At 45.1% G+C, this 23,099-nt stretch overlaps 2 protein-coding genes across 3 annotated transcripts in view; one reads left to right on the top strand and one right to left on the bottom strand.

The window, feature by feature from the left end:
• Positions 1–227: 227 nt before the first annotated feature.
• Positions 228–14,457, bottom strand: Ginm1 (glycoprotein integral membrane 1). 2 transcript variants are annotated; one of them, XM_041680113.1, is made up of 8 exons: positions 14,315–14,457; positions 9,862–9,921; positions 8,200–8,296; positions 6,767–6,918; positions 5,741–5,897; positions 4,511–4,644; positions 3,019–3,182; positions 228–898 (listed from the first exon to the last, which is right to left on the bottom strand). In XM_041680113.1, exons 1-8 carry the CDS (start codon positions 14,426–14,428, stop codon positions 787–789), a joined length of 990 nt encoding a protein of 329 aa, XP_041536047.1. In that variant the 5' UTR covers positions 14,429–14,457; the 3' UTR covers positions 228–786. The 2 variants fall into 2 exon arrangements, with proteins under 2 accessions (XP_041536047.1, XP_041536048.1); XM_041680114.1 differs by having other exon boundaries at positions 4,511–4,641.
• Positions 14,458–20,603: 6,146 nt separating this feature from the next.
• The window catches only part of Ppil4 (peptidylprolyl isomerase like 4), a 31,678-nt gene continuing 29,182 nt past the window's right edge, over positions 20,604–23,099 (top strand). The window contains exon 1 of the mRNA XM_041680428.1: positions 20,604–20,728. Coding sequence (XP_041536362.1) covers positions 20,659–20,728 — 70 coding nt within the window. The 5' untranslated portion in view covers positions 20,604–20,658. The remainder of the gene's footprint in view (positions 20,729–23,099) is intronic.

Raw genomic sequence — 23,099 nt, 5'->3', positions numbered from 1 at the left:
TTTTATCCTATTAGATGAGGGAGGGGGCTGGAGGGAGAGCCTTGTGGTTAAAATGCTTCGTGCTCTTGCATACCACCCAAGTTTGGTTCCCAGTCCCACGTCAGGTAGCTCACAGCCATTCTCACTCCAGCTGCAGGGGATCCAATGCCCTCTTTTGGCCTCAGCAGGCATTTGTACTCATGTGCACATAGCCCCCCCCCCCATGCACATAATTAAAAATAAAGCAATTCTTTTAAAAAAGAACGTTTATTTTAGAGTGAGAACATGTCACTACTACTTCTAAATCCTGGTACAGTCAAGGTCAGCAGTTGGCATGGACACAGACCATAGTACACTTCAGTGATTTCATACTGAGTCGTGTGTGATATAAAGGCACATTGTACTGGTAAAAAACAAAGTGTTAAATTCTTCAGCTTTTAAATTAGAATTTCATAAAGTGCTTCTTATAAAACCTTACAATAGTAATCAAATAGATAGAGTTTCTGCAGCAAAGGCACCTGGAAGCTATTGGCACTTGGTGTCTGTCTCACCTTTTCTTCATTCTGGTTATTTTGAAGTCACATCTTTCCCACTTAAATTTCCCTTAATAATTCATCTTTGGAACAGCCAGCCTGTGTATGGAACGAGGTAAACTCTAACTTGGCATTGTAAAGGCCAAATTTCAGGCAGTCTTAGGAATTTGGCAATTTCTATGTATAAACTGATTAATGATTTAAGTAGAATGGTATTCAGATGGCAAGTCTGGAGTCAGCAGAGCAATTCCAAGTCCACGTTGAAGATGGTGTTTTAAATACACGTTTTATTTTGAAGTTTTTCTGCTGTTTTCTCGGAGCCCTCTGGATATAAGATGATAGGTGCCACTGTTATAACATTCATCTTATCCACCTGAAGAATGCCTCTGAAATACAAGATAAGTCGTTATCGCCAGTGTCACCCAGCCAGGAGTTTGGTATACACAGCATCACTTGAAGGGTACAGTCCACCTTCTCTCTCATGGTTTATACAGGTTGTACAAACGCTTTAACCACACATGCTGAGAGACTAGAAGGGAACAAAGATCACTGCCTGGTCCTGCAGGAAGGAGAGCACAGTCTTCAGGGCAAGAGCTGTCACCACCCTTGTTGGTGAAAGGGGAGACCCGACGGCTTTCTAGTCACTGTCCACTGACACACAACCTCAGTCTCAAAATCCGTGACACACAGTAGGTTTTCATATCAAGCCAAATGTCTCCCATTAAGCCAGCAGCCACGGTCATCTTAAAATCCCAAGCTGACTGGCCATGAGCTGGTCAGACTACTGCTCTAAGTTACTCGGTGGCGTACAAGGGCAGTTTCCAAGCTGCATGCGCCATCTTACTGTGTGACGCAGTCTGCTGATAAACAATGACTCTCTTGCTCTACAACTCAGTCACCAGCTGCTGAGCACGTGAAAAGGCTGAGGATTGAAATAAGTTACTGGCTCCTAACTTAGCGAAGGAGAAGCATAAGGGCCAGGCCAGGGAAGTTACCAAGCACACCAGACGCATGGATGATGCAGTCCCCTCACCTGTGTCATGTGTAAGCCAGATGTGGTGGCACACACCTAGAATCCCCATACTCAGGAGGCACAGACTGGAAAGTCATTCATGAATTCAAAGCCAGCCTAGTCTACATATGGAGACCCATCTAAAATATCCAAACTGAACAACAAAAAGCAGGTACTCAAGACCGGAGTCACCCATCAACTAAGCAGTCACCAGGCCATCAGGAGGAACCGGTAATTAATGTTCCTAAACCTATTCCTGCCCGACAAGACTGACTGGAACTGCCTGCCATTCACAGGACCATTGTGCCTGGAGCCAGCCCTGTGCTTTGCAAGCCCAGCCAGTGTCTGAACAGCTAATAGACTGCTAATATCTAATAGTGGGCAGCGACTGCATCTCTACAGGCTGTCTGTCTTTGCCCTCAGAATTCTGTGGCCACTTTAAACCCTTTCTTGGGCATTCAGCAGCGTAACTTCCTGACCTGTAATGTGAGCACTGAGAGGAGTAGTGAAGAGTGGAGTGAAATGAAAGAACCTGTTTGCCGATGGCCACAAGTAGCCAGTGAAATCGGACACTCAGGCTTGCTGGCACACATCTGTAATGCCAGCACTTGGGAGGTGGAGGTAGGAGGATCAGGAGTCCAAAGCCATCCTCAGCTACATGGCCATACAAGCGGCAAAAGATATTTCTCTGTATCATACAAGCGGCAAAAGATATTTCTCTGTATAACCCTGGCTGTCCTGGAACTCACTTTGTAGACTAGGCTGGCTTCAAACTTAAAGAGATCTGCCTGTCTTCCTCCTGAGTGCTGGTGTGTGCTACTACTCCCTGACTATAACTTACTTTTTTTTTTTTTAAATTTAGATAACTTTTTTAAAAATTTATTTTACATACTAATCATTCTTCTCTCCCCCCTGTCCTCCCGTCCCCTCCTCTTTCCCATCCACCTCCCTCTCCATCTACTCCTCCATTCCATTCAGAAAGGGACAGGCCTATAATGGGCTTGCACAAAGCATGGCGCATCAAGTTGAGGCAGGACCGAGCTCTTCCTCTTATGTTAAGATGGGACCAGGTAATTCAGCATGGGGACCAGGCTACCAAAAGCCCGCTAAGCTCCAGGGAGAGGACCTGCTCTCACTGTTAGAAGTCTTACTAAGAGACCAAGTTACACCAACGCCACACACTTGCAGAGGGCCTAGGTCGGTCCCATGCAAGCTCACTGACTGTTGGTCCAGCATCCATGAGCTCCAGCTAGCTCAGGTTTGCTGTCTCTGTGGGTTCCCCCATCACGACCCCCCTGGATAGTAGAATCCATCCTCCCTTTCTTCAGAAGGCTCTTAGAGCGCAGCACTGGGCCTGCCCGTGTCCTTCAGTTACTGGATGGAGTGTCTCGGATGGCAATTAGGGCAGTCACCAATCTGATCGCAGCAGACAGCCATATAACTTACTTTCTAATGGTAAAGATTAATAATGTCTCAAACACATGAAGTACTTACTTGTTCTCACAAACTGGGAAAAGAACCTTTAACACGGCTATGACCCCCGCTGCTCCTAAAACTCCAACCAGCATGACGTTGAGAAACATGAAGAACACTGGGAACACACTGCCCCAGAACCGGCAGAGTGCTTTCCTGAGCTTTTCCATCCACTGGCACATTACCTGGGAAAAGAGTTTTGATCAGAAAGGCCAGTACCACAAAGTAAAATTGAAAATTTCTATTTTCTTTTGAGATGGGGATCTCTCTATGTAGCCTGGCTGGCCTCAAACTCATAGAGATCTACCTGCCTCTATCTCCCAAATGCTGGGATTAAAGGTGTGTGCCACCATGCCCGGTAAAATTTCTTAGTGTTTTGGGTTTGAGTGACAGAAACAACCTGTGTCTTGATTATAATAGTGTTATTTGTGTGTCAAAGCCAACTCAAAAAATAAAATAAGAAAGAAACCTGTTTTGGGATAAATAATGCAAAAATGAGTGCTTTTCCTTAGTTCCACAGTGATGGGATGGGGTGACTGAGGGACATACATAAATAACATGACAAAAAAATTTATTTTAAAATGTACCCAAAGAAAATCTTCTACAATCTTAAAAATTATGTTCCCAAGACACATGTGCAAAATTGTTTATCCTGCTGTCTAGCTACAAATCAAGGAAGTATGAATGCTGGCAGACTAGTGAGAACTATCCCCTGTTGCGGGAAGAAGACAAGGAGAGGAAGAAACAAACACCACAGCTTTTAGAACGGGGAAGGTCCACGGCTCTAGAGATGTTTCAGGAACCAAATATGGCACTGACCACCTGGGCTGTGAAGACAGTCTGCTCTGAGGCTGACCTGCTGGGAGGTAGGGGATAGAGGTGCCACAGTGCACACTACCCACTTAGTCAAGCCTCCCGCAACCTAAATCAGCAATCTGACCTTCAGTGAGAATTACCTGCACAGACCTTTGAGAGCAGAACTGTGTCTACAGATGGTGTATACAAGGTGAGGGCTGAGTGGAGACTCGAGAACGAGCTGTGGAACTGAAGACTCCCAACCTCATGAAACCCAAGCCTTGATAATCATGATCTGACTCTCATTAAATGAGCTTTATAGAAGAAGAATGGAACACTTTGAATACCACATTAAGATAATGGCCAGCATGAGGAACTTGTGGCCAAGCCTCATGACCTGAGTGTCCCTGGGGCCAGCTCCTGAAAGCCTCCCCCGGCAGGCACCCCACAATAAATGAGTGAGTCAGGTGCGGTGACTTACACCTCTAGTTCCAGCTCTGAGGAGACGGGGACAGGAAGATCCTTGTGAGTCTGAGCTCAGCCTAGGCTATAAACTAAACAAACGAAACAAAACTATAATGTACCCATCATTAATAATGATCCAATGTTTTAATCTTTATGGTTTCATCTTCATTTTAAGGACACATTTATCTTCCTCACTATAAACATAACTGCTTATAGCAAAACAACATCAAGATAACACCAATGTTAGATTTACCTTGTATGAAGATGGAGGCTCTGCTCTGAGAGGTGTCTCGGGCAATTTGCCAGGTAATGCATTTCCCTCTACGGTGGTCTCCACATTCCCGACGAGGTAATGGCTGGTGGTCTGCAATGAACTAATGCTTTCTACTGAAGAGGGAGAACAAAGTCATCAAAATGCTAGCAGCGTGCTGGCGTCTTCTCCAAGCCTGAACAGAGCACACCAGTGACATTTGTAACTACTGTCCTAACATATACCATTAAAGAACAAGAATTTTATTTTCTTATTTAACACCAGAAGAAGAAAGGTATACAGACCACTGTAAGGGGCTACAGAACTTATGGTCCTGTCACACAGAAAGCCGCATTTTCAGTTCTGCTGGGCATGGAGCTCACCCTTGTAATCCAAGCACTTGTGAAGCAGGAGCAGCACAAATTCAAGGTTACCCTGGTCTACCTATCACATTACAGAACAGGCTGGGCTATGGTAAGACCCTGTCGAAAGAAAGGAAGGAAATCAGACGGGAGGGATGGATGGATGGAGGGAGGGAGGCAAGGAAGGAAGGAAAAAGAAAGAAAGAAAGAAAGAAAGAAAGAGAAAAGGGAATATAATCAAATGTAAAAGTTCTACCAGGTGTAGTGGTCTACAGAGTGAGTTCCAGGATAGCCAGAGCTATAGAGAAACCCTATCTTCAAAAAACAAAACAACAAAATAAAAATGTAAAAGTTCTGCTTTGGTCCCACTCTTAGAGTACCTTTTAAAGAAGCCCATTTCTGAATATATTAAAAAAGTAAAGTTATATAGCAGCATTTGAATGTAATGACAAAAATGTTTAGGAGCATATAGAGACCAGAGGGCTGGCCCTGGTTAGAAGTCCAGCTGCTCATCCAGAAGACCCAAGTTCAGTTCCCACTATCCACCTTGTGACTCCAGCTGCAGGGATCTGACTCTTTTTTGGCCTCTGGAGGTGTACACACACACACACACACGCGCATGCACGCACACATGACATACACACACACATAAATAAAAATCTTTCAAGTACATAAGGCAAGCTTGGGTGTGGTGCATGGCTTTAATACCAGCACTCAGGAAGCAGAAACAGAGGCAGGTGAATCTCTGAGTTTGAGTTCCAAGACAGCAAGGGTTACAAGGAAAAACTCTGTCTTGGAAAAAACAAAACAAAAAAAGCATATGAGGCAAAATAATTCCATTAATATTTTAAATAATGGTCTTTTAAATTACCTTCTTTGGAAAAGTTGGGAAGGGTAAGTAAAATGTCACTGTCTTGGGAAAGAGAATAAAGCATGCTTTCTTCCAAAGGAAGGGAAAAGTTTGAATGTCTGAGTATTCTCTGGTTCTTAACTAAAATGTCAATTTCAGTAACATCCTTTTGTTGAGCCTATGAAAGAAAAAATACATACCTTTTACTTTAAATAATGCCCTAGAGTTTAAAAATGAACTTTCCTCCTTGATCTATGCCCCCACGCCCACTGTGAGGCGTTTACACCTGCAAGGCCACTTCATTCACACCACTGAGGAAACAGCAGCAGAACTATGAACCAATCAAGGCCCTTCTCTTTCTGTTTGCTGATGCTCATCACATTTTAAATGATATAAAGGTATATGAATGTGAGATCTCTTTAAAAATGTAAAAATAACAAAAATCCTAAATATGGTTAAAACCAGACAATTCTAAAGTACTGTGGTAGCTTAAATGAGAATGGCCCCCACAGGCTCGTTTGCCTTAATGATTGGTCCCCAGTTAGTGGACTGTTTGGGAAGGATTAGGAACTGTGGCCTTGTTGGAAGAGGTGTGCCCTGGGGGTGAGCTCTGAGGCCCAGTCTCTCTCAGTCTGTCTCTCCTCTCTGCCATCTCTTCCCTCTTTCCCTTTCCTCCTCCTCCTCCTCCTCCTCCTCCTCCTCCTCCTCCTCCTTCTCCTCATTCTCCTTTTCCTTCTCTTCTTCTGCTCCCCTTCCCCCTCTTTCTCTGCCTGAGGATCAAGATACAGCTCAGCTCTCAACTACTTCTCTAACACCAGGTCTGTCTGCCTATTGCCACACTCCCCATCATGATGATCATGGACTAACTAACCCTCTGAAACTATAAGCAAGCCCCAATTAAATGTTTTCTTCTTGGTCATGGTAACAGTATCTTCACAGCAATAGAAAAGTAACTAAGAGAGGAACCATCTTTACTGAGTCAGAAACAAAAACACCACCTGCACACACAGCATGATTCACCCCCAGTTAACAAGCACAGTGTCTCACTTGTCTTCCATCAATCTCTACCACCTCTTCTTGAATAACAATTAGCTGTGAACTGGAGCCAGATGTCATGGGCCACTCATGAACTAAGATCCTTACAGTGACAATTCCAAAATATTCTTTCTCCTCCAAATTTTCCAGATTTTCACTCTTCACTATTAAGAGGAAAAAAAAAACAGATTTTAGGAAAAAAAACTGCCATTGAAGCTCTTATTGTAGTTGATGATTTCTATGACATTTACTTGGAACAAGACAGCAACAAACACATTTTATTGGTTTCCTTAATTCTTGACCTTAACAGTCTCAGGTTTATGAAAGCAGAGATGAGCTGGCAAGTCCTTCCAGCGGCTCGCACTCATTAGACAAGGAAATGCTTTCTGATCTGCAGAATGTGCCAGGCGTGCTACAGGGGCAGGCAGCACCTCTGCTTTGGTTTCGTATGGCTGCCAGCCGAGAGTGACACAGCCACAAGACAGTCGGTCCCACGGGCACAAAATATGCAGTTATGTATTCACCTGCAAGATCCAGCCTGAGAGAAGAGCCAACGTGCAAGCTGTGTGGCTTTACTTTTGACATTCCTTTTTTTCTTTTTCCTTTTCTTTTTTTTTTTGAATGTTCTCTATCCTTTGCACCCAGTAGGTGACTTCACAGCTGGAGAGGATGGGAGTAGGGATAGGATGATCCCTCCGTCATGCCAATGGAGAAGATGTGACCATATCTCATTGCATACAAGTATGAATAGATTAACAATAACAAAAGCCCGATAGTGACCTCTCACCGCAGTAGCCAGCTTTCAAGGAGTGCCCTCAATGATGCCTGCTGCCAGGCACGGACACTCTGGCTTAACCCCTACCTCTGTACCAGCTGGACCTAGTCACTGCTCCTCACAAGCCACAGAACACCAGTGACACCTTCCATATTCTTTATTTTATTCAAATTAAATGGTATATCCCAACATAATATTGTCTGACTCCTTAAACAACAAATCCTTAAAGTTTAAAAAGACAAACGAGGACTAAAGGGATAGCTTAGCAGTTAAGAGCACTTGCTGTTCTTGCTGAGGATCTGGGATCAGTTCTCAGAGCCCACAAGGCAGCTCACAACTGCCTACTACTTCAGTTCCAGGAGCTCCAACATTTTCTTCGGGCTTCCTTGGGCACCAGGCACACAAGTGGTACACAGATGTACACGCAGATAAGACATCATACACATAAAAATAAATGAATCATAAAAAGAAAAACATTCTGTTGACAGACGATGAAAAGAAATAAAGTAGGAGCCGTACACACATTCATTCATGCGTGCACACAAAATAAAAATGCCTTAGTTACTATTACAGAAGTAATCTATCACATCAAAGTGGAACTTTATCACATCCAGCACTAAGTTAGTATTATTAAATCAGAGCAACGTTGCCAACAATTAGTAGTACTCACCTATCAAAGTCTGACAGTGCATCCGGGTTACACCACTACTTACAGGCAAATCATTTACATACACCTGTCCATTCTCATAGGTTATGTTAAGAACAACCTTAAAATCAAACAGCATATACATTAATCCAATGGTTTATAAATACCAATAATCTCTTCATGTCAAACTACATTATCTAACTATGTATATGGTAGGTATTACAGATTAGATGTGTTGGAGGCTGAGTATCTTGGTGTGGTGATGTTCCGGTGGGGACCTCTAAGGTACAACCCTTAGTGGCAGATGTGGAATCCCTGGGGCAGTATCTTCACAGGACCTGTGGGACCCCAGGCCCTCTCCTATTTGGTGTGTGGCAATGTAAACTTTTATTCTCAAATGAGCTCCTGTCTCTGTGGTACCATCTGCCATGAGAGCAGAGACAAACCAATGCCAGCAATATGCCCTTGAACCTCTGTGACTAAGTTAAACAAGAAAAGCCTTTTGGGTTTTGTTTAGGGCTTTTGTTTCGTTTGGCTTGCTTTTTTTTTTTAATATTTATTTATTATGTATATAATATTCTGTCTGTGTGTCTGCCTGCAGGCCAGAAGAGGGCACCAGATCTCATGTGGTTGCTGGGAATTGAACTCAGGACCTTTGGAAGAGCAGGCAATGCTCTTAACCTCTGAGCCATCTCTCCAGCCCTTGGCTTGCTTTTTAAAATTTATTTATTTTTGTTTTATTTGTATGGATGTTTTGCCTGCATATATGTTGGTGCACCATGTGTGTGCAGTGCCTAAGAAGCAAAGAGGGTACTGGGATCCCTGGATCTACAGTTACAAGTTGAATGTTTGGCTGACCCAAGGCTTTCCCTGAGACCCTGATATATGGAGAAGGAACAATGCTCCTTCTCTAAATTGCGAGTATGCTTGGCAGAGCCAGTAATGGCCCAGGGTCAGGTCCTTGGAAGAGATGTGGCTTCCAATCCTGAGAACCCCACCCTTCCTACCCTAAGGGGCTGCAGTTATCAGTCCCAGGCCCACCTTCCGACACCCATGAAATATCCTGTGTTCCCTTGTGCGGCACTGCTTGATTAGCTTCCTGCTAACTTCTTCCCAAGGATTTTTACTGACACTGTCCCGATTCTCTCCTAAAAACCACATACATGATACTGTACTTCTTAATAAGCTTGCCTAGCATAAGACATAGTTTATGCAAGACCTCTTGACCCCAACTTTTCTCTTCTTTATCTTCTCTCCTCCTTAGGACCCTGTTGTCAGCTGCCATGTGGGTGTGCTGGGAATCAAACATGGATCCTCTGCAAGAGCAGCCAGTGCTCTTAATAAACAAGCCATCTTTCCAGCCCTTGGGTTTTGGTTTAAGACAGTCTCACTATTTAAGAAGGCCGTGCTGACTGATAACTTGAGGCAAGTCTTCTGCTTCAGCCTCCAGAGTACTGGGGTTACAGGCATGAGCTGCTGTTCCCAGCCTCATTAGAGAAGCAGGTAACCAGGTCAGTTACAGTCTGGTTATTTAACTAGTTATGTCTAGTTATAGACATAGCTATTCCTTTAGAAAGTAGCTTGCCTCTCAGGCATTTCACTGTGATAACAGAAAATGTTCTAATACAATCAGTAAAAATTCCTGGCTAAACGTTACACTAAAAATATAGTCAAAAGGAGACAAACCTGTTCTTTAGATACCTCCCCATTGTCTCTCAGGGTAGTTACATTAATTCTGATGCCATCCTGCAAAACAAATGTATAGGTTGTGTAGATACACATTTATAAGCGGAAAACAACCCAGTTCTTTAAAAATTTTATTTGCTATTATGGTATGTGTACACGTGAGTGCAGGCACACATGCCAAGGTGCACGTGTGTACACGTGAGTGCAGGCGCACATGCCAAGGTGCACGTGTGTACACGTGAGTGCAGGCGCACATGCCAAGGTGCACGTGTGTACACGTGAGTGCAGGCGCACATGCCAAGGTGCACGTGTGTACACGTGAGTGCAGGCGCACATGCCAAGGTGCACGTGTGTACACGTGAGTTCAGGCGCACATGCCAAGGTGCACGTGTGTACACGTGAGTGCAGGCGCACATGCCAAGGTGCACGTGTGTACACGTGAGTGCAGGCGCACATGCCAAGGTGCACGTGTGTACACGTGAGTGCAGGCACACATGCCAAGCTGCACGTGTGGAGGTCAGAGGACAATTTTTGGGAGTCGTTCTCTCCTTCCACATTTGGATTCTGGGATCAAACTCAAGTGGGCCAGGCTTTGCAGCAAATGCTTTTACTTGCTGAACCATTTATCTAGAGAATAACCAGTCCTTTTTTTCATTGTTTCTGTTAGTATTACTTTAAAATTTATTTTTATTACTTTATATTAGGGATGTGTGTGTGCATGTGTGCATGCGAGTGCAGGTGTCTCAGTTGTCTGAGGCGTGGGATCCCAGAGAGCTGGAGTTTACGTAGAGAATGTTCCTCGTGCCCACTACCCCACCCCACAGAGGAGATCCCTATTCTGGTCTCTACTCATTTCCCACTTTTCTTTGCAGATTTACTAGCAGTGCTTTAGTAAACAATGCTCTGCTTAGCTTTATGTTTCTGAGCCTTATAGAAGCAGAGCCGTTTACCTGGAGCTAACTTCCTTCATTGAAGTCACTCACAAGTGCAGCAACAGTCACTTCCTTCCAAGGATACGTGAGGATCCTCAGTTCACTTTTCCACTGCCCATGGATACCCAGTGGTTTCTTATCGAATCCACTCTGACCCTGCTTGGGCACAGCTCTTGGGTGTCTGCAGCAGGCACTCCTGCTGCTGCTCAAGGGCTGATCAACAGCCATCTCCCCAGATACTTATATTTACTGATGGCGTTTCTGTAGACAAGCACTACCGGCCACAGGGACCTGTTACTGTTAATCGAAAGCTTTTCTATTAGGACTGGGGATGTGGCCAATTGGTCTGGTATGTCTGGGAGTGGGGACAGCGTTATGACAAGGCTTGGCAGTGAGTACCCTTTCCTGCTGAGCCATCTCACCACAGCACACTGCCCCCCTGCCCTTTCTTTGTGAGACAGGGCATGTAAGGGCATCTCCAGAGATTTAAGATTCATCCTGAATGTGTTGGGAGGACCAAATCACAAACTACTTAGGATTGAATATAAAGAGAAAAGGGAGAAACCCAGCTGAGTACCAGCTACCCTTTCTGCTTCCTGATGTAGATTTGCTCTACCAGGTGCTTCATGTTCCTCTTGCTGGGCCTTCACCCCTGCTTCCTGACTACAGGTGCGCTCTACCAGGTGCTTCACACTCCTCTTGCTGGGCCTTCACCCCTGCCTCCTGACTACAGGTGCGCTCTACCAGGTGCTTCATGTTCCTCTTGCTGGGCCTTCACCCCTGCCTCCTGACTACAGGTGCGCTCTACCAGGTGCTTCACGCTCCTCTTGCTGGGCCTTCACCCCTGCCTCCTGACTACAGGTGCGCTCTACCAGGTGCTTCACGCTCCTCTTGCTGGTCCTTCACCCCTGCTTCCTGACTACAGGTGCGCTCTATCAGGTGCTTCACGCTCTTCTTGCTGGGCCTTCACCCCTGCTTCCTGACTACAGGTGCGCTCTACCAGGAGCTTCACGCTCCTCTTGCTGGTCCTTCACCCCTGCTTCCTGACTACAGGTGCGCTCTATCAGGTGCTTCACGCTCCTCTTGCTGGTCCTTCACCCCTGCTTCCTGACTACAGGTGCGCTCTACCAGGTGCTTCACGCTCCTCTTGCTGGTCCTTCACCCCTGCTTCCTGACTACAGGTGCGCTCTACCAGGTGCTTCACGCTCCTCTTGCTGGTCCTTCACCCCTGCCTCCTGACTACAGGTGCGCTCTACCAGGAGCTTCACGCTCCTCTTGCTGGTCCTTCACCCCTGCTTCCTGACTACAGGTGCGCTCTATCAGGTGCTTCACGCTCCTCTTGCTGGTCCTTCACCCCTGCTTCCTGACTACAGGTGCGCTCTACCAGGTGCTTCACGCTCCTCTTGCTGGTCCTTCACCCCTGCTTCCTGACTACAGGTGCGCTCTATCAGGTGCTTCACGCTCCTCTTGCTGGTCCTTCACCCCTGCTTCCTGACTACAGGTGCGCTCTACCAGGTGCTTCACGCTCTTCTTGCTGGTCCTTCACCTATCAGGGAGGATCTGCTGAACAGAGGCCATTCTTCTTCTACGAGCCCAGAAAAAGCCTTTGAGAATTTTTTTAACAGCTCTGCTTTTCAAGAATACACACCACACTTAGTAACTTACTGAATTTATGTCTTACTGTTTTATTAGGAACATCATGGGTTATAAAAGACAAGACACAGATGTGTTTTGTTTTCTCCCCCCCCAAAAAAAAAACCCAAGTTCAATTATTTTTCTACAGATATGGAGGCATACCTCAATGGTGGAGCCTAAGAAAGTTCACGGCCCTGGGCTCAGTCTCTAGCACAGGGACAAGCAAACACTTTTGAGTGTGGTGTGTCTGCACACAAGTGAATGTGTGCATGCATACACCATTTTTTTTGAAATCTTTAGTGATTTCACATGTGTGTACTCACACACATATACACACAATTTGTTGTGATGCTTTTGAATGCTTTCATTGTCAAAAGAGAATTGTACCTCTTACTTTCATCTGACATTAAATTCAGATCCAAGTCACAGCTCTTCCTCTGAGAACTTAAAAAAAAATTACCCTTTATTTTTATTATTTGTGCATGGGTGCTTTCCAAAAGTGAAGTGAAGACCTAGAAAGGGAGAGAGGAAACGGTGCAGTCACTAGGACCTAGTTCACAGTACTGCGGGCTTAACCCTGCAGGTAAGATACTTTTTTTCTGACTGCGTGGGTAGGTTCAGATGCTTCTTGGGTTCCTAAGTGACTAAGAAGAATCTTCAAAATTGTAAAAGAGAGGAAACAAGCCCATATCTCCATAACTTTAAAATCCCAATATTTATTCTTGGTGCTTGTCCATTCCGCTGCTATTTTTACCCAGAAGCAGCTGTGGCTCATGTACAACTTCATATACAAGTGTGTTTTAGAGCAATATCCAGAATGTGTCCAAACCGACACTGCGGCATGTGTGTAATTTCTGTACCCAAAGGAGTTAAAGCATGGCTCTAAAGCTTTAAAAGTAAAATGAAGGGCTGGAGTGATGACTCAGGGGTTATAAAAGCACTTGTTACAAAACGCGATGACCATGGGGAACACAGACACCACAAGGTTGTCCTCTGACCTCCACTTCTGTGGCATACATCCCTGCTCCAACATCATACACACATAACAAGTAAAATTTTACAAACAGAACGTGGCATTTATCATGTCAGCCACTTCTGTATTTAGTGTGTTCCCACCGAAATAGTAAGGTATTCAATCTCCTAAGTTTCAGGTCATTTGGGGGAAAACTCGAATTTTATAATCTCCAAACTTCTTCCGTCTGTGCAAATGAAGAAGGCAAACGTGGCAACAAAGTAAAAACGGGCTGCCTCTGAATCTTGTAATGCCATGGTTCTCCGAGTCAGCCAGGTAGAGTCACCTGCAAGGCTTGTGACACCGAGCTATTGAATCCGGTTCCCCGGGGATGCCGAAGCTCTCTGACCCGTGACGCACCAACGACCCCTCAACTAATATCCAATAAAAAACCACGCCGGGAAACGCGAGTTCTGCCTCTCCTGTCTCCAGCCGGAGTTGCCCCGCGGCCGGGAAAGGCGCTCCCTCCTGATGGAGACAGAGCAGACACAGGTGGCCAGGAAAGCTGCTAACTGGGCAGCACCAACATCGCCAGGCCCAAGGGCTGGGCTCTAACCCAGGAAGCAGCCATTACCCAAACGCCCGAGGTCACTGGCGACCGCGCACTTTTGACAGCAAAGCCTGGCAGGACTGGCGACAGTTCGGTGGCTGGAGACTAGACCACACTCTCAAGGACGCCTGCGCGCCTTCCTCGCGCTCTCCTTCGGGCGGCCCACCCCGCCCGGCACCCCGGAGAGCCTCCCCTTCTCTCGGGGCGCCCAGACCCTATCCTGCCCGGCCCCAGCCCGTCCGCCTGCCGGAGGGAACAGCGTCGCAGCGACCGGCCTCCCGAAGGTCCGCAGAGGAGCGGCCCGCTGCGCCCGCCCTGCCCTACCTTCGGGGCTGTGGACGGCGGCATAGGCATGCTGGTGGTCAGCCACCCCGCGGCAGGCAGCGCCACGAACAGCAGCAGTAGGACGGGCAGCGGCGCCGATAGGGCGCCCTCCATCTTGGACAACACCGGCGGCGGGAGGTGAGGGCGTGGAGGCCCGGGAAGGGCGAGGCCGCGGGGAGGGGCGGGGCCAGCAGGCGGGAGGGGCGGGGCTGCCGGGAGAGGCGGGGCGGACTCAGCTAGTAGGCTAGTTGAGCTGCTGAGGTTGCCTAGACTTTGCCGGTCAAAAGCTGAGTCGAGTCTGGCACATCCTCTGCTTGATGCTGGGAAGTGCTTCCCACAAAACAAATGCAGTTCTTTTCGATGCCAGTCCTTTTGGAGAGGTGTTTTTGTTTCCTCTTCTCTTTCGAAACAGAACCTCATGTAGCCTAGGCTGGCCTAAATCCTCAGTGCTGGAATTACAGGAGCGCACCACCCTCTCACCTCCTTAACCCCGCTATTACTTTTTCACTAGTATCATTAATATGTTCATTTACAAAATGAAAGCACAGGTAGTGTTTTACAAGCTGTTATGAACGAAAAATAAAACATTTAAGATTTGGAGGGGTATTCATTTTTTCCTTTGCAATGGTTCGTTTCTGACTGTCAACCTCTAGAGTGCACTTTACATTATAGTAATACATCTACATCCTCCTTATGTTGTGTGTCTCTGAATTCTTTTTGACAGAGATAACTGGGGCTGACAGGAGACCAGAACGAGATTCCCTATAACAAAACTAAAAACTGGTCAAATGTTCACTTAACTAACTTCACAACTACTATGAGATACAGTACATTGTACTCACAGATGGACTCTACAATGAAGCCACGCCTACTTCTGTGGTCTATCTAGAACCACTGGTCATTTCAGTCTGTGTTAAACTTCTGGAATTAAAAACGAGTCTAGAGAACTGGAGAGATGGCTCGGCAGTAGAGAGCGTTGCTCTTCCAGAGGAGCAGAACTCAGTTCCCAGGGTCCACCATGGGTGGCTTACATCACCTGTAACTAGCTCCAAGGGATCCAAGGCCTTCTGACTTTGCACATGCAGACACAGACACATACATACACACACAAACCATTTAAAAAATGAATTCAGAGTTCAGGAAAAAAAGACCACGTGGAGTGCAGAATATATGCAAAAGGTCCCAAAGTACTACATGCGCGTGACAAGGTACTGGGGAGATAAGGCTGCCGCTTTGCAGTAGAGCTCTTCCTGTAATCAGACAGTCCATTCTTTCTTTCACTGTCTCCACTGGTACATGAGCTCCAGGAAGGAGTGGCCAAACTTTAAAGCATGGAGCCACCTCAAGTAGATACTTAGTTGGCATCTATTTTTTGGACAAATAATGACCAAGTCATTAAAGGTGTTATTTGAATATGAACAACTTTACTATTTGTATAGCATGGTTTTCTTTAGGTCCCACATATTATATGCATATATAAATCACATTGTTTTTTTAATATTTATTTATTTATTATGTATACAATGTTCTGTCTGTGTGTATGTCTGCAGGCCAGAAGAGGGCACCAGACCTCATTCCAGATGGTTGTGAGCCACCATATGGTTGCTGGGAATTGAACTCAGGACCTTTGGAAGAGCAGGCAATGCTCTTAACCACTGAGCCATCTCTCCAGCCCAAATCACATTGTTTGAAAAAATAAAACTACCACAACTATGAGTCAATAATCCCTCTAGAAAACAAACAAATCCCCCACTTTTGAACATACCTTGTTGAAAAGTTCTACTTACTCTCCATCAAGTAGAAAACTCAGTTTGCTTCACCTGACCTTCACATTAATATGTAAAATCAAGAATTAACTTGGCAGTTGCTTACCTGGCTACTAATAAACCTATCGGTATTAATGCAATATGTATTTTGATCTTCTTGTGAGTCAGTTCATGTTAGCTGGATTTATTTGAGCACAAAACCCATCCAAAGGTTCGATTTACCTAATAGATCCAGCCAGTCTGATTTGGGGCACAATTGATGCATTTTGATCTTTGAAGCAAAAAAATATTTGAAACATCTAATAGCTTGGAGAGTGAAGTATGTAAGACACAGAATACATTTTTAATTGATCATTAATAATAACCTTTGACCAAAAAACTAAAAAAAAAACCTTTCAGTCCAAATGTGGATACATCTGCTTCTTAAGCAACCAATTTCAGTGTTTTCATCATTTTCACAATCAAAATTTGAATCTATTATGTTTATCATTTTCTGTTATGCAAAGCAAGCTTGCCACTTAAGGGAAATCTGGGGCTTGCTCAGTGTCTGATTGAAATTTCTGGGACAGAGTGAGTCATGGAGTTGTTGGCACAACATACTTTACTTGGTGTTTTCCAGAGTTAGCCAACTACATATTTTTGAACTTCCCAAAGACTCCCAGGAGAGAACACGAGGAAGAATAATAAAGCTAAATTTTCTTGGGGGGGGGCGGGAGAGGAGATAGCATTATGTCAACTTGACACAACCTAAAGTCAAAAGAAGAGAGAACCTCCAGAAAATGATTCCACAAGATGGGGTTGCAGACAGATCTGTAGGGAGTTTTCTTAGTGATCGATGGGGGAAGAGTTCAGCCCATTGTGGGTGGTACTATCCCTGGGATGGTGGTCCTGGGGTCTGTGAGAAAGCAGCCTCAAGAAGGCAGTAAGCAGTACCCCTTCCTGGCCTCTGCTTCAGCTCCTGCTTTCAGGTTCCAACCTTGCTTGAGTTTCTATTCTAAATACCTACATAGATTCAGAAGCATAAGCCAAATAAACCCTTTTCTCTCCAGCTTGCTTTGGTCATGGTGTTCCATCAGAGCAGCAGTAACCCAATCTAATACAATTTTCAAAGTTATCCACAAATATTACTTCATTTTTCTAAGAAATGTAACAACTGCTTTTACTGTAACCCTATTGTACAACTGTTTAAAGATTTTTGTTTATTAAGGGTCTCACTATGTAGCTCTAGCTGGCCTGGAATTCTCTATGTGGATCATGCTGGCTTGCCTCTGCCTCTCAAGTGCTAAGATTAAAGGCATGTACAACCATGCCTGACTAGAAATAAATCTAATTAGCTCTAGTGATAATGTGCCATATTCATAACTGACTAATAGTAATAACACTGTAGGGCCAGCAAAATAGCTCAGCTGGCAAAAGTACCTGCTGTGCAAGTCTGGTGACTTGAGTTGGATACCCAGAATCCAGGGAGAGGTGGAAGCAACAAACTGTCTTTGCAAAACTGTCCTCTGATCTACACAAGTGTGCCATGGCACATACTGACCCACAGACATACACAAGATAATAATACTTCAAAAAGAAATGTCTTTATCTCTTTCCAGTGGGTTTTATTTGGGTTGTTTACTGAAGCATGGGTTTGTTTACAAGGGCATGAACACATTACCAGTGGCTACATCACTAAAGGAAATGTCTCTCCCATCAATCATTAACTAGGGAGAGGAGGAGCCCTGTGAACCCTTCCCTTTTATGACAGAGTGTTTATGGGCCCAAACATGAGGAAGAAATCATAGCTGCAGTGAGTTCAGCAATGCTACAGCCATGTCACGCCTGAAGACAGCATTCCACACTGCTCCCTCACCCCAAATTCCAGCTCTCACATCCCTTCTTCCCCAGTGTCCCTGAGCCTTGGGGGGCTGATATAGATGTCCCTAAGGCTGATTTTGTTGTATCATTCCACATAGTCTGAAGAGTTTCTCTTCCAATATTCTTGGAAGAGTTGGCTTAGTAGTCATAATTCCATTAACCTTTTATCATGCAATATTTTTGTTTCTCCATCATATAGTTCTCCATAAGATTGTTGTCCTGGGTATAGTAGTCTAGATTGGCAGGCGTGGTCTCTCAGAACTTGAAATACATTCCACACCTTTTGGACTTTAAATGTTTCTGTTGAAAACTAAGCTATTATTCTATTGAGTTTGCTTTTAGATGTGTCCTGGTGGGTTTTTTGTTTCTTATGAGCTCTTGATACACCTTCATTGTCTTGTATAGTCACTGTTTTATAATAATACTGTGGTAATTTCTTTTTTGATCCTACTTGGTGTTCTATAAGCCTCTTGAGCATGTTTCTTTCCTTCGTTAGATTTGGGAAATTTTCCTATAATTATACTGAATTATTATAATATTAAATATATATAATTATATTGTCTTTGTGATGGCGTTCCCCTATGCCTCTAACTCATAGCTTCACCTTGGCTTCATTAATAAGTGGAACATAAATAAATCCAGTGACTGATTAGCCTCCTGCACAGATAAATCTACATGTGTTCTAGCCTTTCTCCCACGACTATCTAAATTATAGGTGGCCACAGGTGCAGGGTTTTGGATTAGACCCTTCCAAATGGGACCGACCAGGCTATAGATAAATTTATTTTTCTTTACCAACTTCTATTTCCTAATTTCCTTGTAATACAAGGAAATACACACGCTTGGTGAACACTTCTAGTCCTAGAATTGTTTCAAAAAACATTTTTTTAAGCTTACCTTTAAAAAGCCTTTTCTCCTCACCTTCCCAGATATGCCTTCAATCTGTCATATTAGATCTCTGATTTTCACAAGAACATATTAAAATGACATAAAAGTAAAAAAATGACTAGAAAAGAGTGTAATAAACTACGGGAGCATGTTATCAGCATCCCAAAAGATTAGATTTGATAAGTCTCCTAAGTTAGAATGTTAATAAAAAGAAATTTAAGGATTAGGCGGATGGTCCTGATGACCTGAGAGCCACTTCTAGGAAGCACATGGCCGAAGACGGCGGTCCTTTGACCACCACACCCATGTTCTCACACAGGCACCCTCATTCATTGCCATTTATGAAGCATGCATGGGCAGCCTGTTTGTGGCAGTTCTCCAGTTGTTCCTATCCTGGGCAGTCCTAGATGCTTGTGTTACTGTCATACCCAAGGTTCCAGTCTTCCTTTATGCTGTCTATCCAGCATATGAGGGGCCTTCCTCTTCACCTTATCTCGTGTACTCCTCCAAGTAGTGCTGTCTTCGGGTATCTGCCGTCCTTCTCATAACATGGCTGAAATATCTCAAGCACCATCGTCATATCCTGTAGTTGACTTCCTTCTGTAGGTGGAGATGTTTCTTCATGTCATCCATAATCCTCCTGAGACATGCCATCTCACACACATTCAGCCGCTGTTCTGAGGAGCGTTTCATTGTCCAGGTTTCCGAGTTGTAAAGAACACAGCTCAAGACAAGTGTCTCACATACCTGTAATTTTGTTGTTGTTATGTTTCTTGCTGACCAAACTTTTCCTAGTGCCGGGAAAGTAGCCCTCACTATCTCTATCTACTTCTTGACATCTGAAATAGTTTCCTCCTCTGAACTGAGGTTTCCTCCCAGGCAGACACAGCTGACTGTTTGCTTGAGGCTCTGATTCTTTATTACAATGTTAAAATCCTTGTGCCCCCTTCCCACGTGTTGCATCTCAGTCTTCTCGATGTTTACTTTCATACCAAGGTTTTCACCGACTTCCACCACTCTATTTACCATGGCCTGCAGCTCATTTGGACTTTCACTAGTAGTGCTGTGTCGTCAGCAAAACACAAGTTATTAATTTGCACACCACCTATCTGCACATCTATGCACCGAACCCTCCCAACAAGGAAATAATAAAAGTTTAAAATCATTATGTGTTTGTCGCACAAAATAACTCCCTGTGCTGCTAAACCATGTACAATCCTCAGCTACACAATAGTAGGTTAAAAAAAAATTAGTCACTTTTTTTTTTGCAGAGTGAGGTTGGATATTTATTTAGTGGGTTACGGAAGGGAAGGGGAGAAGGGAGAAGAGCAGAGAGAGGGGGAGGGGATAAGTGGGGAGAGACAGAATACCTCTTGGAGAGGCGGAAAAGTCTTAGTCACTTTTTCATGCAGCAACAGATCGCCTGCAGCTTGGCGTTTTAGGAGAGCTTAGAGACTATTGCATCCCCGGGGCCTCCTCTTACAAGGGCGAGGGAAGACCATGACGCGGGTATGGAGTCCTCCCTGCTCTCGGATGGATACACTATTCCTATAAAATAGCGCTCGTGGGGTACAGGCCTTTTATACGGGTCACCAAGGGCGAAACAGAATCTCCCAAAAGACTCCGCAGGCCGTAAGACAACCCGCGCGGAAACCAGCGGCAGAGCCAAAGAACTCGGTCAGCAGCCTGCCGGAAGTTGCGCTTCCAAGAGGGGCGACGGCGCCCGCGGATGACGCCACAAGCGTCGCACAGGTCGTGACGTAAGGCGCAGCTGTGCGCGGGCTACGCCTGTCATTGCCGGGGGTTTGTTCCTGAGGAGAAGCCGGCGCCATGGCGGTTCTCCTGGAGACCACTCTGGGCGACGTGGTTATCGACTTGTACACCGAGGAGCGGCCGCGCGGTGAGACCCACGTCCTCCGCGCCCTGGCGGGGCGGCGAGAGTGTGCGTGCGTTTGCGTGTGTGCGCGTGTGTCCACAACTGGCTTCCGCTGTGGTCCTCCTAGAAGGACTTTGGCTTGTGGGGGTGGGTATGGTGGCTTGCGTAGGCGACGCCCCTAGCTTTCGTCCACCCGCTGTGCTTTCTTTATTCGTGAGAGGAAAAAGAGTTAAAGACGGCTCGACATGCCATCATTTGTCATGATAAAAGCAGGTAGGATGCCTCTGGTTTTCGGGAGGGTGGCCGTCGCCAGGGCCAGCTAGAGTTTAGGCGTCTCACCTTTTAGAGTTTGCTTTTCCACTGAAGGGGAACAAAGCGGGCTCCAGTTTTAACTTAAGAGTCCTAGGAGAAGGATGTGTGTGTTGCTATGGAAAGTAGAGAGGTGAGTCTTCCCCAGTGAGGTTGGGAAGAAGCCAAGCCAAAAGACTAACTCTTTCGGAGATGAGTGGCATTTAAGGTTTTCTTAGCAATTTGGAGTTTTTCCCGGAAATAGCAAGACACTTGGCATGGCTAGAACGATTGCTATGTGGAATGAAGTAGCTGCCGCTGACTTCCAGTCAGGTTAGATTCTGGTAAGTCTTAGGTGCCGTCAGCAAGGTCGCAGCATTTGAAGGTTTTGGAAGCAGGATTATAGTGTGGCACACTGGCCTCGGAAAGAGAATAGGCAGCTGTGTGGGGACCGTAGCCCCTAGGAGAATCGGGAAGCCAGGAGAGATTAGCTGCAATCAGTGCCCTTCCCCTGCAGAATGCAGAGCTCCCAGAGAAGGAGAGGAGCTGCGGTACTGCACAGACACACCTTTCCCCACGCTCAGCTGTTTTCCCCCCTCCACCCTCAAACACTTCACTTGCCCCTGCACTCTTCCCGTTTCTCACTGTTGCCACTGCCCACGTTCCTTTCCACTCCTATCCCTCCAGGAACTTCCCAGATCTCCCCGATACCCTGCAAGGCTCAGAAGATCAACGTTAATCTGTTACTTGTGTTCTGCCTGCAGTGGATTCATAAATCACAATGACAGTCATTCTATTAGAACATATACTTCCCTGTCCTGGAACTGTGTGCCTGATTGCGTCCTCTCACTTGTGTGCTGCGAGGAGAGTAGGAACTGTGCCTGAGCATCTCCATTATCTCAAGAACATGGCGTGGCATGTGCACTTGCTGCAGCGAGTAATGCATAACAATGTGTTGTTTTGCTTACTGCTCTGTCAAGGAATAGAAACACAATTCAAGAGAGCTTAAAGTGCTCAGTTGCCTTCTGTCACTGGGATAAGCTTGGATGCCTAACGGTGGCTGGATCCCAAGGATGCTCTATGCAATTGAAGTCCTGTCATTGTCTCTCCCACCCCCCACAGGGTTTCTCTGTGTAACAGTCCTAGCTGTCCTGGAACTCACTCTGTAGACCATGCTGGCCTCGAACTCACAGAGATCCATCTGCCTCTGCCTTCTGAGTGCTGGGTTAAAGACGTTTTGCATGCATCACCACTGCCTGGCTGGAATTGTGTGGTTTTTTTTTTAACAATTTAATTTCCATTATTATTAGTATTAGTATTTTGTGTGTATGTCTGTCCTCGCACATGTGTGGTAGTCAGGAGTTGGTTCTCTCCATTCTAGGAACTCAGGTCTTCAGGCTTTTGTGACAAGTGCTTTTACTTGCTGAGCCATGTTGCTAGCCCTTGGTATTGTATTTTTAGCTCTTGATTTTGTGTTTCCTTTTTCTTGAGCTCCTTTGACACTCTGCATGTAGAACAGCACTTTCCAAAATGAGTGGACTCCTTTGTGCACTCCTGAAGTGGAGACAGTCAGCACACGTCCTGAACAAGCAGGGCTTCTGCAGAGAAGGCTTGGGACACCAAGACTATATTTGCTTGTGTGGACATACTTGAAGGAGAGTGACTGGACATCTCATTATGTGTATACTTACTTATCAATCAATAGTAAGCATATCCACATATGCAGATTCCTTTTTAAAAAAAACTTTTAATTGCTGAAAAAAAATTTAAGCCAGCCAGACATGGTGGGGGCATACCTTTACTTCCAGTAAGCAATTTCCTGGACAACCACAACTACACAGAGAAACTATGTTCGGAACAAAAACTTAAAAAAAAAAAAGAAAAGAAAGGAAAAAAAATTTAACTTTACAGAAGTAAAGATAATCAGTAAATGAAATTTACTGACCAACTTTGTTACTAGTCAACACATAGCTAATTTTGTTTCATTTACAGTACCAATACCTCCACTGGATTTTTTAATCTGAAATTACTTCAGTATATGTCTATAAGAGGAAATAACTGAAAGCATAACTGGAGCCTGACACAGTAGCACATTTCTGAGAATCAT

This window comes from Microtus oregoni, unplaced genomic scaffold, assembly GCF_018167655.1.
Source record: "Microtus oregoni isolate MIOR12 unplaced genomic scaffold, Mior012 000033F_ref0000390, whole genome shotgun sequence".
In the NCBI taxonomy this organism is placed as follows: Eukaryota; Metazoa; Chordata; class Mammalia; order Rodentia; family Cricetidae; genus Microtus; species Microtus oregoni.
The sequence above is the reverse complement of the archived record's forward strand: the minus strand, read 5'-3'. Positions and strand labels throughout refer to the sequence as shown.